The following is a 15125-nucleotide window of genomic DNA, read 5'->3' on the forward strand; positions in this document are numbered from 1 at the left end:
AAGAATGGAATGAAAGAAATGTTTGAAATGACAGACTTGCTGTTAAAGTTCTTCTTGGGATTGGAAGTCTATCATTCCAAAGCTGGTGTGTTTTTGGGTCAAGAAAAATATGCTAGAAGTTTGCTTGAGAAGTTTGGGATGACAACTTGCAATACAGAAGAAGCCCCTATGAATACAAAAGGCAAATTGACTGTGGATGACCAGGCTGATAAGGCTATATATTGAAGCAACCTATAGAAGCCTTGTGGGAGGCATAATCTACTTAACTCACACTAGGCCTAACTTTGCCTATGCTGTGAGTGTGGTGGCTAGGTTTATCTAGTCTCCATCAAAATTGCATTTTGGAGCAGCCCACAAGATATGGAGGTCTGTAGCAGGAATATTAATGTCATTCAGTTTGTGGTATGAAAAAGGTGCGAAAGTTGAGTTGATTGGGTGTATGGATAGTGACTGGGCAAGCTATAATGATGATAGAAAGAGTGTCTCAGCTAATGTGTATTGGAAGTGGGGATATGTCATGGAGCTCAAAGAAACAGTCTACTGTTGCAATATCAAGCACATAGGGTGAGCATTGCCTCAACCACAGCCACATGCCAATCAATATGGTTAAGGAGAATATTGGCTGATCTTGGGTTTCCAAAAAAACAAGCTACTGCTAAGTTATGTGAAAACAAATCCACTATTAACTGCATAGCCGTTTAAAACATATTGAACTTAAGCATCACTTCAAAAAAGAATTAACGCAGTCAAGAACAAGACTGGAGCATTGCAACACTAATGATCAGCTAGCAGACATGTTAACTAAAGCAGTAAATCGAGAAAAGTTTGCGCATTTCAGGCATTGGTAGGAGTTAAGGAGCATGGATCAAGTGAGGGTTTCAAATGTGATCCATACTGCACGTGGGATTTATGGGAGTTGCAGAAGAATACTTGTTTTCTAAGAGTTATTTTTAATTTTCAAACAAATGAGCCATAAAGCTCGGTCAGTTAGACGAGTCCTAGTCTTATGGTTGACGCTATTATTATATTTTGTTACTAGAGTCATCTCCCATGTCTCACCATGTATGAAATCTTTCAGTTCATAATTATTAATTCAAGAAAACCTTTTGCCTTACTCAATCTTTACTTATTACTTAAACCAACACTACATACTGATAGAGACCGATTCGAGATGGTCAATCCTCGATAAACCTGTAGAGTGGGTTAGGCTCCAAGAAGAAAAGAGAAGAAGAGAAACCAAACTTGAGAGAATTTTCTGATTATTTTTCTTATTGAAACGATTACAATTCATAGGAAAAGAAAAGACATAAAAATAGGAAAAAGTAAACTAATATGAAAACAATAAGGAAACTAGATATTGGATAAATGAATTACTTTACTTGTAAGAAAAGAATCCTAATTGATCTTCGGATCGTATCAATTCCCCACCCCATCAAAAAAATCTCGTCCTCAAGAACGGAACGCGTTTTCCACGGCTGTCGCCATTCGAGTAAGACTACCACATATGGGCCGGCCTCAACCAGTCGCCACGGTGGTCGCCATTCGAGTCTTTTGGTGGCAATCGACAAGGATTTAAGGAAACACCAAGGTGGGGGCCACTCACGCTTTTCAATTCGGATTCCTTGTATCACTCCACATTTAATTAAATCCTTAGCAATGATGTAAATGCCTTTTTTGGCATAATAGTTAGCCACGCTCCAAATGTCAAGTTTTGTGGGCTCCTCAACTTTCTTGTTGGTGAGATTAAGTAAACCAAATGTGAGGGATGGTACTAGTTTAAGGGTCGAGGACGTTTCAACTGGGTAGGTGGCTGTGTAAGTTTCGTTGTAGGTGGTGCAGTTGAAGTTTGAGTAACAGCCACAGTCGAAAAAATTGAATTTGGAGACGGAACCGGTGGAGTTGTAGGGCCGAGTGATAGCTCGTGTTTTGGAATTGGTTCCGACTTCGACGACGGCAGTTGTGGGATGTTAATTGGTTGGGTGTTGTTTAACATGGAGAAGGAATGTGGTTTCATAGAAGGAATGAAAGATGTAGTCACTTGGGTCACGACTTGGAAGGGTGGTGGTTGATGTGATTGATCGAACGTCGCGGTTAGGTTGGTGATCGCAGCTGTGAGGGATGTGTTGGAGGTGTGTAGCGCTTCAATTTGTATGGCTCATTGAACGGCCATGAAAGCATTATGATGCAGCAACCGATTAAGTCGCTCAACCAAGGCCATGATTAGGTCGTCACGTGACGAAGGAGGCATGAGTAAGTTGATGAAAGCAAATTGATAGAGACTGATTCGAGATGGTCAATCCACCGATAAACCCGTAGAGTGAGTTAGGCTCTAAGAACAAGAGAGAAGAAAAGAAACCAAACTTGAGACAATTTTATGATTTTTTTTCTTATTGAAACGATTACAATTTATAGGAAAAGAAAAGACATAAAAATTGGAAAAAATAAATTAATAAGAAAACAATAAGGAAACTAGATATTGGATATGAGTTTGTTTTTGAACGGCCAACAAACAGAGAATGCCTAAGTACTCCGTACGGGGTGACCCAATGGCAAAAGGCCACCGCCAGTTGGCCCAACCTAGCCGTACAGAGCCCTTAAGCGCCTCCAAGTTATCTCCAATTTCGAGGAAAACCCACTGCCCGAAGGCTCACTGGTGGTAAAACCCCGATGCGCTCAGGATCGAACAGAAAATCACAAAAAATCTTAGTCTTCCTTTATTGAGCCACCCATATCCTCCCAAAGTGTTGTAAGTGAGAATTGAACTTGAGTCTGCGTTAAAAACCCAAACTCCCTACCACTACATCACATTGGATGGATAGATAAACTTAATGAATTACTTGCAAGAAAAGAATCCTAATTGATCTAAGGATCATATCACATGCTTTCGTCGTTCACGTCAGTGGTGGATCTATACTAGCGCACAACACACGAAATAAATGACAAGGACAAGAGATATTTAGTGTGGTTTGGTTCGGATGACCTATTTTTACGGACGGAAACTAGGGCTTATATTTTATTAAGTCATACAACAAAATTACAAGTAGATAATGAGATCAATATGTTAGCTACAAATTGAAGATCGAGGGAAACAAAGAGAAAGAAGTTCAACCAAATAATAGCTATTGTTCCATTGATTTGTTTGAGGTAGTTATACAAGTATACAACCAATTGACTAACAGAAGCTAACGACTCCCGCTAACGACTTTTACTAACTTTAACACTTTTGACATCTTTAGTCCTCTAACTTCTAGATGTTAAATTTGACCCCTAAACTACCAAATTGTAACTAACAAAACAAATGGTGTCATATGCTTGCCTGACAACTTGGCTGAGACGATGTTTCTTCTCATAAGAATGATTCGTACGTCTCTAGTCATACATAAATATACATATATAGTTTAGATAATTTATCATTTTCGTGTGACTAACCAATAACATAATCGAAACACTGTATCTCTAGATCTGTGATCGATCTATATATCTCAATTCACTATAAACTCGCATTCCTCACGAAAAAGAAAACAATAAACACGTAAAATAGACAAAAATTAGCAAAATATCTCAAAACATATAATGAAAACCAAAATCAAAAGTATTCATCACATTAAGGTCCATAAACGAATTAAGCCAAAATATAGTTTAGATAAGAAGGCAGGATAGGAGGGATCGTATGTCTAAAAATGTAAGACAAATTTTGGTTTTATGGTCAAGTGAAGAAGCAATATTGGCTATGACGTCTTTAGGTTATTGACTCAACGATTAATTTACCAAAGATGGCTTAATGAAATGGAAACGATTTTTTATGGAAGAAGATAAATGCCATTGAAGGCATTCTGGGGAGAAATTAAAGAAAAATAGGTTGAATCTTGATGAAACATCTCAAGCACAGTAAATATCTTTTTATTATAGAAGGGTACATCTAACTTATTTCAGTTTCAATCTTTAATATAAGTTAATTTATTTAATTACATGGATTTTCTTTTCATAATTAGAACGACTTCAAATAAAGAAATGATTATAAATTGTTTTTATCTCTTAATTCAAGCTTAGACTAATATAATTATTTAATTTAATTTCTTTTTTAACTCAAAGAAATTCTACAAAATCAATTTAATATTATTATCGACGTTTATAAGAAAATAGTCATGATACAACGCTTTTGTAATAACTTTCTTCTCCCTTCTAGCAAGTCTTCCGGAGAGATAAGTCCCAAATAACATCTGATCAATATATACTGCTAAGAACTATAAACAACATTTTGTTTGGTAGATAAAATGATCTTGAATCCAGTATATAATATTTGTTAGTTGTTGCATAAAAGGAAACAAGGCACCGTTGTAGACTCGGTAGAAAATTCCACCACTCGGTTATTTTACATTGAGGTATTTCGGATGTTGTTAATAATAAAAACCGAATAATTAAATTAGCATCAAGAACAACATCGAGAACCTCAAATATAACACGCACAAAAATCAATCAAAATCAAGGTTAAAAGTAGAGGTCCACATTGTAGAAAGCCTAATTACCTCGTGAAATATTTTGTTCCCATCATCATAAGATTGTCTTCATTCCACACAAACAAAACCACCTTGTAGCCCCCATCACATGCATGGCATTAATCATCACAGCAAAACAAAAATACCCACATGTAGACTAGGGATCGTAAAATGTTTTTGCTTAGAAAAATATGTTACATCTAGATGCCAATGTTAATACAACTCACGTGATCTGCTGTCAGTGGCAAACGTCCTCAATTCATCACATTGTTATCTCATTCCATAAATGGACACAAAAATTTGATAAGTTAATAATGTACCTAAACATAACCATAATTTGATGTTTAGCTGATATAATTAACAACACTGGGTTAGGTTATGTGTGGAGCATGCATATAATGATAGTCTTGATATTGGGTGATTATGAATATTCATATAATAGAGCCCGACCACAATGGCAAAATTTAGGACAACCAGAAAGATAGTTGTAACTTGGAAGCAGAAAAGAGTGCAGAATAAAAGAAAGAAATTTAGGTGATTGTGTTTATAACTAGACTAGGGCGGTACTTATTGAGGGGGCGGCTTTCCGGCTCCTATCATTTAGATCTGACATGTGGCTACGACATGTCCTTGGCATAGATTGATAAATATATTTTTATTGTTCTTATATTATGAATAAATGGAAAAGATGTTACGGCTCATTTTGGGAGACATTGTGGCGATGACATGTCGTTGCTATAGCCTAGCATTAATTACACCCTAAACCAGATTAGAGCCTCTTTCTACTCATTTAGTCTCACCCATTTCGCATCTCTCTGTGTGATCTTCTCGGTGATTCCAGTTGGTTTTTGAAGGGTTCTTCACCCAGTTCAATTTTTTGTAAGGTCAAATTCAAAGTTGTTTTAAGTTTCATCCAATTCCATTCGGTTTTTGGATGGTTATTCACCCCATCAGAGATTCAGGTGTAATTATTCACCCAAGTCCATTTGGTTTTTAGATAGTTCTTCATCCAACTAACATGGTTTCTCTTAATCATTTTTATGTTTCAATTTTCACTTGTATCCATGGTGTATTTGAAGGTATTTTTTTTAGCGTAAACCTTCTGGTGCGATAACTTTTTGAAGAGAAAACTTCTGGCTGCAAGCACTTATGATCGATTGAGTTAGGAGTTAAGATTTAACTGAGTGAAAATTCCGAAAATAAGCGTTTACGAAATCATATTTCAAGTTTTAGGTGCCATTTGCAAGAAATTCCAGAAATATGTATTATAAATTAGTCGTGACGAGTATATTATGATAACACACGAGTAGTTTGTAAAACCAATTAAAACTTCTCACTTGCCCTTAAACTAACCATAACGAGCAGGTTCACTAATCATTTTACTCGTCACGACTAAATAAGTTTCATGCCTCGTAATCAACGCCTATGAGTAATTCATAAGTTGTTTAGTCGCGATGACTAGTTTGCCCAGTTTACATTCCTTACATGAGTAATTTATTAGTAGTTAACTCGTCGTTACTAGTTTAACCTTACAATCTACTCATCGCGACTAAAGGACTTATGAATTACTCGTGGGCGTTGATTACGAGGCATGAAACTTTATTTAGTCAGGACAAGTAAATGATTAATGAACGTGCTTGTTACGGTTAGTTTAAGGACACGTGGCAAGTTTTAATTGGTTCTAGAAACTACTCGTCACGACTAGTTTATAATACCTATTTCTGGTTTTATTTGCAAATGGCAAACTTGAAATTTGTTTTCATAAACGATTATTTTCAGAATTTTCCCTTTAACAGATGATTACTGATGGAATTGAGATAAAATTCGATCAATAATTAATTCAGACGTGACTGCAGATTTTGCTTAGTTTGGGTCCTATTTGATACAGTTGAGTAGACTTTTAGTTCACCGTGCTGGTTAGCTCTCCTTAAATGTTGAAAAGAAACTGTTCCATAGGCCCAACGTTAACCAATAGTCAAATGTTGACCAATACCAAACTCTCATTATGATCATTAAAATGTTAGGAGGCAAACCGATAATGAAATTGAGGTAAATAGACATGTTCATCTCTGAGGATTTAAATATCTCGGTTAAGTCGAAATAAAAAGGCCCATAGCCTTAACAAGTAATGAAATATATTAACTAGTTTTTTTAAACGACGCTTAATGTTATAACAATAAACATAGTGAAATATATTATTAAAATCATATACCATAATAATTAACGATTAACCGATGATTCGTGAAGCTCTCATAGAATTGGGAAAAAAAACACATAGCTTGGTCATTAGTGGTTGGCTTGGTCAACCGCGGAGAAGCCTAGTGGTCAATGACAAACCAACAGCGATGGTCGACTGAGTTGGTCGTTGTTCAGGTTTTGTTCATCATTCGCAAGAAGGAAGGAACCAAAGAGGAATTTCAATCGGCTGATATTTCTTTTATTTTGCGTTAGGTTTTTATTTATCTTTTTAGTTTTAGTTTGGACCCAATAATTTAGAGCATGCTTAGGATTAAGTTTAAAAACTGCTTATTGGCTTATTGGCTTTTTTAAAAAGCCATTTTGAAAAGCAATTATCTGGGACTTTTGAAAAACTGCTTTTTACTCCTTTCAAAATGTTAAAATAAGAAAGATTTTTGTGATTGCCAAACACATTTTAATTTATTGGCTTTTTGAAAACACAAATAAGCTAATAACCATTTTTCAAACTTAATCCCAAACATGCTCTTAAACATGATTAAATGAATTTGTTTTATATTTTTAAACATATATATATATATATATAGCCTCTCAAAAATTACGTGCCCCGGACGACAGTCCAACCAGCACTACCCGCCAGCCAGGCTTGTAAGTAAAATAAAAGTGTTCTAAGTGCAATGTAGTAAACTTAATTAGTGCTCCTAGTGCTCTTATACTGTTATACATAATGAATTTGTTGATTTTACACTATATATAAAAATTTTCGGGTAAATTTATATTACGTATAAATATACATTTTCTTTAGTAAAGGGGTAAATATACATTTATAGTTTATATATACAACGTAATTCAGAATTTCAACCAAGCCCTTTTATTGTGCACATGTTTGAGTAAGAACCTAGGGTAATATATAACTAATATAAGTATTTAAACGACATTTATGTAAGCTGGGATCTAACTATCAATCTTCTCAACTTTAGATTAATTCAGTGCATGACACATTACAAAATGCAATCATAAATTACTAAAAAACAAATTAACATGTATCAAAAATACACAAAAGCAACGTGTACTAGATATACGGATATTAAATTTGCTAGTATTTAAAAGAATATTAAGAAAAGATGGGTTCTTCTTCGCTTTCCTTATCATGACATGTGATGATTACAAAGTTCTTCTTGCTAATTGCTAGTATCATCATCAATATTGGTACTTTAGCTCTATTGGTGTTGAATGGCTTATGCTCTATTTATTTATAATAGTTGCAAGTGATACATGCCATCAACGACTTGTTTAAGACATTGTGGTAGTTCATATATCACATTGGTGTCGAGTTGAACTTTTCAACGCTAGATGTTCATCGGTAACTATGGGTTTGAACTCCGTCACGACTAGACATGATTGGTTTCTCTTTGCTTTCCTTATCATCACATGTGCCTTTTCTCCTCATCGCTAGCATCGTCACCAATATCAGTGCCAACTTCGATAAAGTCACTTGTGAGAAGACAAACAGGCTTGATATTCACATTTACTTCTTTAGATGTTGAATGGTTTATTCTTTCACTTATTTTAAGAGTCACCTGTGATCTATATAATCAACGACGACTTCGTTAAGAAATAATGGTAGTTCATATTTCCCATCATCAACTTTTTCGCGTTGATGTTCGTAGGTAATCCGTTGGTAACCGCAGGTTTGACCCCTGTCATGGTTTCTGTTGGTGATAACCGTATATTTAACATACTTGTTTGATTGGTTTTTGTTGTGCTTGGATCCATCGAAGTCTCGTCAGTAATTAGAGACAAGTGCGATCTGTCTATGATACCCTATTAAAATAGTGTACCGAAAGCATTCACATTTATATTATTTGCTTCCATACTCAGGTTAACTTTTACAGGTACCTGCCACCATCACTTTATTAGGAGCTCTCCAAAATCTCCCACTCTTAAGGAAGGTGAACCTTGTTCAAAATGTATTTGTATATGTATAAAATGTAGACGATTACTTTGTGTATCTATCTTTGAAGGTGTATTTGTTTACGAACATGTACACTGATATGCGTATTTAATAAAAAAAAGCGTATATATTTAGTTACTTTACAGACAAAAACGAAGAATAATAGAAGTACTCTTCTGTCAACTTATTATAAAGTTAAATGATTTATAGTTTTGTCATTGAGATCGGGTACTCACCTTGGCTTCTACTATTGATCTTGTAAATGCTTTGCTACAGAAGAGTAATATTGTTAATTTGTCAATAAGAAAGGCCGCACTTTTTTTTCTTATATATATATCAAATTATATTTCTCCCTAACTCAAAAAAGTTACAATAAACTGGCAGGTAAACGGGGAACTAGTTGTGCCACAACTCCTTTTGAATAGCAAAGCCAATCCTACTAAAAATGAAGCTTTGGGATTTAGGAGCCGAAAAAGTATCATGCACGACACGCTGAACACTGCTAAAATAATTCACAGCCTTCGGGGCCAAAAAACCAAATGTATCAAAAGCAAATGGGAGAAATACATGTTGATTCTCTAAACAATCTTTCTCTTGCTTAACAAGTTTGCCTGATTCAACCTTCAATGCAGCCCGATCTACAACAAACCCACAGTCCCTGGGCCCAACAAGAGGAGACACTCATGTAAGATCTACACATGTGTGTTTCCTCCTGCTCACCCGAACACAAGAATATTAGCTGGCCATAAAGTAGACCCCCTTCAAGCGGATCCGTATGAAAGTTAACACCTTATTAGCATAAATCCTTGCTCGTTTTAGAACATTACACAGAACATCCCTAACCAAATCATATATGTATTTAAAACCAGGAAATTCTTTGCAATGCACCGTATGGTCTCCAAAAGAATCCAAGCAAACTTACGACAAACTGGGAATGCACCGTACTTAAGGATATCCCGGTACTTCTACCCCGACATATGTTGGCCCAATCCTTCAATAGGGATGGCCATTAGAATATCCTGATACCGGGTAGGCCGAAGGCATTCAAATAACGTCTTTTGGGGAGGGGATAAATCAAACTTCACTTCTAAACTATGAACGATTCCACTAAATAAGACATTCGCCAAAGCATGTTAGACTTTAGGGGAGACAGTGTCCTTATTAGAGAACCCGCTAAAATATCAAAATCTATCATCTAATGTACTTAACAAAATCTATCATCTAATATACCAATTTTTTTTTTTTTTGACAACTTGAATCGATTAATAAATAAATAATCACCAATTTCTTATCAGGTTTCAATTAACTTGTATGCATTTATATTAGTATGATAAATCTACTATTCGAATCTAGAAGTAGCTCATGAAGAGAGGATAAAATTGCTGTTTATGTATTTATACAACACTTGATTTTTCAACGAATTGTAATTCACTTTTAGATTTGAGATAATTCGATGGTAAACACGGATTTCAATCGAATAAAATTTAGAGAGATTTTCAATAACGAATATGTGTCAATTATATCTTTGTGTTGTATACCCTAAATACGACCAAGATTCACGTATTCAGCTTTTGGCTAAAAATGCTTCAAACCAATTATTTTGGGTTAGGTTCAGAAAGAAAACCGGTCTTTAACATCCTATTTTCAAGTAAAATTTTAGAATTTACAAAATTTGTTGAATTTCCCAAAAAGATTCATTTAAAAGATTAAAAGAATTAATCTTTAAGGGTTACGAAATCTATAAAATTTGCAATATCTGATTAATTTACAAAATTTTTAGTCCGACCCCAGCTAGGGACTCAGCCGCCTAGGCCCCGTTCCTAGTAATATTATGCCCTTCTTTCTCTAAAAGAAGTAATATATAAATATATATATATAGGAGAAGTATAGAATGAAAACTTATTTTAATTGTGAAAACCTTATGTAACATCGTTTTTTTACACATATAATATATGTTGTTACATTTAATACAAAACATCAAAAAATTAAAAAAATTTGTTTTGCTATCTTTTTACAAACTTTTAAATATGTTTTCAGGAGAGAGAGAGAGAGAGAGAGAGAGAGAGAGAGAGAGAGAGAGAGAGAGAGAGAGAGAGAGAGAGAGAAATTATATATGTATTTACATTTTTTATTAAATTTAATTGTGAATCACAAGATTCAAACTTTAATTAAAAACATGTGGTTGAGAATGGGTTTCTGTATGTCCCGAAACAGGATCCGACAACAAACGGATTTTGTTCTAAATAAACGCAAGAGACAGGTGCGATAAATCAAACGATTGAACAAAAATAAAGATAATAAGTAGTGAACGACCTCGTTATCGGTTGGAAAAGATTACTTATATGATAAACGAACCGACCCCACCCAAGGTGAGCTCCCCTTGGGTGGGTGATTTACACCATGAAATGCACACATACAATAAACACATAAGATCCTATTTATGGCCTAACACTATCTTCTAAAAGCCTTATCCCCATTGAAGCTGAACGCGTGCACCGAAGCTCTCGTTTCATGTCTGGAATTCTCAACCACATTAATTATTAACTTGACCGTAAATATATAACGGGTTTCGTCCTTTGATATCGCAAGTCACATTTTTGGCCTTATAGTTTCTAGAGTTTTCACAACTCAAGTGGGTTTTTATTTTAACCTAACCCTATGGTAGCGTTTGGTGTGTAGTAATGACAAGGGAAATGGAATGATTCATTGCGTGTGAATGAAAAAAGTGATGTTTGGTTGCTCAATGGAATGGAGTCATCAATTACACATGGAATGTCATTCCATCAAAACAATTCCTTCTCACCCCCTTCTTTTTTTTTTTTCATTTCATTCCTCTTTCACCCTACTTTCTTAACAACAACCACCACCACCACCTGGCCGCCGCCATCAACACCGCCACCACCTTACCACCAGCGGTACCACCACCGCCGCCAGCACCACCACCACCACCACCTTAAAACCAGCATTACCACCAACACTGCCACTGCCATCATCGTTGTCGTAACCCCCCCCCCCCCACCACCGTCATAACCATCGCCCCTGTCACCTGACCGTCACCACCACCGTCGCCGCCTCCACCATGATTTTCGTCACCGGAGCTACCACTACCGTCGCAAATGTAGTTTTTTTTATTTTGATAAAAAAAAAGTTATTTTGAGATAAGAGTATTTTTATTATAATTTCTATTTCATTCCTATGATTTTTTTGGATACCAAACAACATAAAGTAATAATTCATTTCACTTCTATAGGTTAACCACACAAGACAAATGAATGATAATGTTCCATTTTATTCCATTGTCCATTCCATACATTTTTCATTTCATTTTCCCTTCATTCCATTACCTCCGATCAAATACATTTAGGTGGTGAGTGCCATAAACATTTAGGTGGTGAGTTACGTTCTTGAAACCCGAAATTTAATTTAATCCTAGTAGGCTTGCAGTCGTCACTTAATATTGACAAGGGTGGGCATGTAATTTTGTGCAAACATATATATTGTAACCTTTATGTCTTAATCATTGGTGATGGTGAACAGCTTAATTCATCCCTACTCATAAAGAAACAGGCAAACAATAGGTTCTGAGATAGCAATTTCCTCTCTTCATATATATCACTCATTTTCTTCACAAGACCCTAAATGGAAGTCCAGTAGCTTGTCGAGATTAATCAATCATGGGATCGAAAGAGGATCGAAGAACAGCTTTATATCAGAAGATTAGAGAGCTTCGTTCAGTTACCCATTCCAATGCTGTAAATTCCCCATGATTAGTACATTAAAAGAAAAATTTTTCTAAATACATTTCTTGGCTCTAATACTAAGTATGCCAAGATTTATTTGCCCAAGGTTTTATTCTCTCTTTCAGGTACATAAAACATCAATTGTTGTAGAAGTGGCAAAGTATATCGAAGAACTCAAGGAGAAGGTAGAAAAATTGCATCAAGATATCACAAGTTCGAGTGAAGCTACTTCAATACCTATGGTAACTTCTATTTGCTTCTCCAACACAAAATTAATGTGATTATACTTGATGTTGCTTTTAATACTTCTTCAATATCTTCTTGTTATAAATTATTAGAAAGCCACAGTAGAAACCCTAGATAAGGGTTTTCGAATTAACGTGTTCTCCGAAGAGGAGTGCCCTGGTCTGCTTGTTTCTTTACTCGAAGCATTTGAAGAGCTTGGACTTGATGTGCGTGATGTTAACGTCTCTTGTTCAAATAAGTTCCATCTCCAAGCAATAGGCGAGGTAAGAGATCGCATGCTTTGATGTGTATTATTATTTTGTTTTCACCCGAACCCGTATTATACATACAGAGCCATAGATTATCTTTAAACTTTTATATCAAGTTTTTCTTCATCCCTCTTATAAACAACAAGCCAAAAAAAATTTTCATATCAAACTTTTTTGAGATGTACAAATCAACTCTAGTAATATAAATGGTTTAAAAAGCGAGTAGGCAAGTTTTTATTCAATTTTGTTACTCAAGTCCATTTGGTATTTTTATAAATATAACTTTACTTATTCCAGAATGAGGGGCATGTTTATGACATAGATGCTCTGGTTGTGAAGCGAGCCGTTTTGAAAGCGATCAAGCACTGGAGTGACAACAACGGTGAAGATTGAGATTTAAGGGTATATCTGTGCAGATATAAAACCTCTCCACAATGAAATAAATTCCTTGAAGGTGTTAGGGTGAGTATTGCAGATGATTGTACTCATCAAATAATAAAGATCATTATTTGGCTCTAAAAATCAATTTCTAATACGTAAAAGATTACCTATTTGTTGCCTTTTCTCTCTTGTTTTGTTCTTAGGAAATAGAATAATATGTTAATTAATTAATATAAATTATGTGTTACAATGAGCATAGGCATTTCTCCAATCTGAGTATTAAGACTACAATTGAAAAAGAAGATTAGAACATCTATAAAAACTAATGCTTCTAATTACAAGCATTAACATATTTTAGACAGTTTGACCACAAATGACCAAGACCAAACAACCTTCAAGATTTTTCACATTGACCAAAACTTATCTAATAAAGTCATTTGAATAATAGTAATACATTGCCTCTCTTAATTTCACTTGAATTCATCCCATTGTTTATTGTACTAAACTTGCATTTCGCATATTAAGAATTTGTTGAACCAATGATGCTTTCTTTATGATGTTGGCCTAGACTCTATATGGTGAAGCAGGAGTACAAGACGGAATTTGATTACTACCCATGTTAATGGCTCTTGTTATTAAATTCACAAAACTCGACACAACTAAAGTTATTACAATAACTTCTGTTTGTTGCTCGTTTGCCTTCTGTTTCGATGTAATCTAAACAAGAAATTAATCTATAAAAATATGACAATTGTTGTTATTTCAAATATATATACAAACCCAATACAAATCGTAACATGCATAATCCAACTCGGTTTAAATTAACAAATAAACCTAGACATAAACCTAAGCCGTCAAACTTCTATCGCATGATTAGTTCTAAAGATAATATAAAAAGATGCATCAATATTGTAATTCGAGTGTCTGATCAGTAACTACTGATCCAAGACACATCACTAGTTTCAGTTATAACAAACGACACAGCACTATTATTACCATTGATTTGATGATTTTATTTTCCAAAGTATTTAGAGGTTTACTGTTAAACTAAGACTTCATTTTCCTTTTTATTTTTTTTAAATTAAGTATTTGATTAAGAAGTTCTTGTCCAAAAAAAAAAAACCGTCGACTGGATGGTATTAGGACATGTGGCATAATCTGGCTGGCTAAATTTGTCAAGCAAATGATTAAAAGGAGTTGAAACGCCTTGATTTGGCGTGGACATTTTCGGAAAATGTCGGTGGTGGAAAATGGAGATTTTAGTCATGGGTTAATAGCTCTTGATCAGCGTTACTAGTAGTTTTCCTTACTGGAAAAGTTATAAATTACTACGTACCTTAGCATGACAAATTGGTGTTTTGTGTCTTTGTACGTAGAAATGGCCGGAAGATGAGGAGTTAAGCGTGACAGAGTTTGCACCGAATGTCGGTGTTATGTTGAATCTGAAGTCAACGAGACTAAGAACACTAAGACTGAGCACGTTAGAGTTGCCATTGTGCTAACTCGTCACCTTATAAGACTGCATATTGAGTATCTCTCAACTTTCTTTTGCTGAATTTGCAGATGCAACTCTAGAAAAGAGTTGGTCATGCATAGCCTGTTGCATAAGATCCACGTATGGCATGAGCATCTCGTTTTTTAGCCATCTAAATTCGTCCCTAGTCAATCTATTTTCACTTACACCCTCATCAACAAATTTCCCATATTTCACAGGACCGTGTATCGTCTTTATACTGATGTTCCAATATTCGTAGCCTTCCCCATGGGCAGGTTGCTGGTTAATTTGATCAGCCACGGGAAACTACAATGAGAGGCAGAAAAATTCTAGGATCGCTCAAAGACAGTGAATTGATACCGCTCTTGG

General features: G+C 35.1%; 1 protein-coding gene across 1 annotated transcript; it reads left to right on the forward strand.

The window, feature by feature from the left end:
• Positions 1–12187: 12187 nt before the first annotated feature.
• On the forward strand, positions 12188–13565 carry LOC143545965 (transcription factor bHLH61-like). Its single transcript, XM_077037729.1, has 4 exons — positions 12188–12398; positions 12512–12628; positions 12725–12895; positions 13178–13565. Exons 1-4 carry the CDS (start codon positions 12321–12323, stop codon positions 13271–13273), a joined length of 462 nt encoding a protein of 153 aa, XP_076893844.1. The 5' UTR covers positions 12188–12320; the 3' UTR covers positions 13274–13565.
• Positions 13566–15125: the final 1560 nt, after the last annotated feature.

Source organism: Bidens hawaiensis, unplaced genomic scaffold, assembly GCF_021521415.1.
Source record: "Bidens hawaiensis isolate Kalapana, Puna unplaced genomic scaffold, B.hawaiensis_p1.1 tig00014140_1, whole genome shotgun sequence".
Classification (NCBI taxonomy): Eukaryota; Viridiplantae; Streptophyta; class Magnoliopsida; order Asterales; family Asteraceae; genus Bidens; species Bidens hawaiensis.

Bases quoted from the DNA above. Each gene is read 5' to 3' on its own strand.
- LOC143545965 (XM_077037729.1), top strand. From the start codon at position 12,321: ATGGGATCGAAAGAGGATCGAAGAACAGCTTTATATCAGAAGATTAGA. The intron at 12,629-12,724 runs GTAACTTCTATT...ATAAATTATTAG, and splicing joins AAGCTACTTCAATACCTATG to AAAGCCACAGTAGAAACCCT. The intron at 12,896-13,177 runs GTAAGAGATCGC...TACTTATTCCAG, and splicing joins ATCTCCAAGCAATAGGCGAG to AATGAGGGGCATGTTTATGA.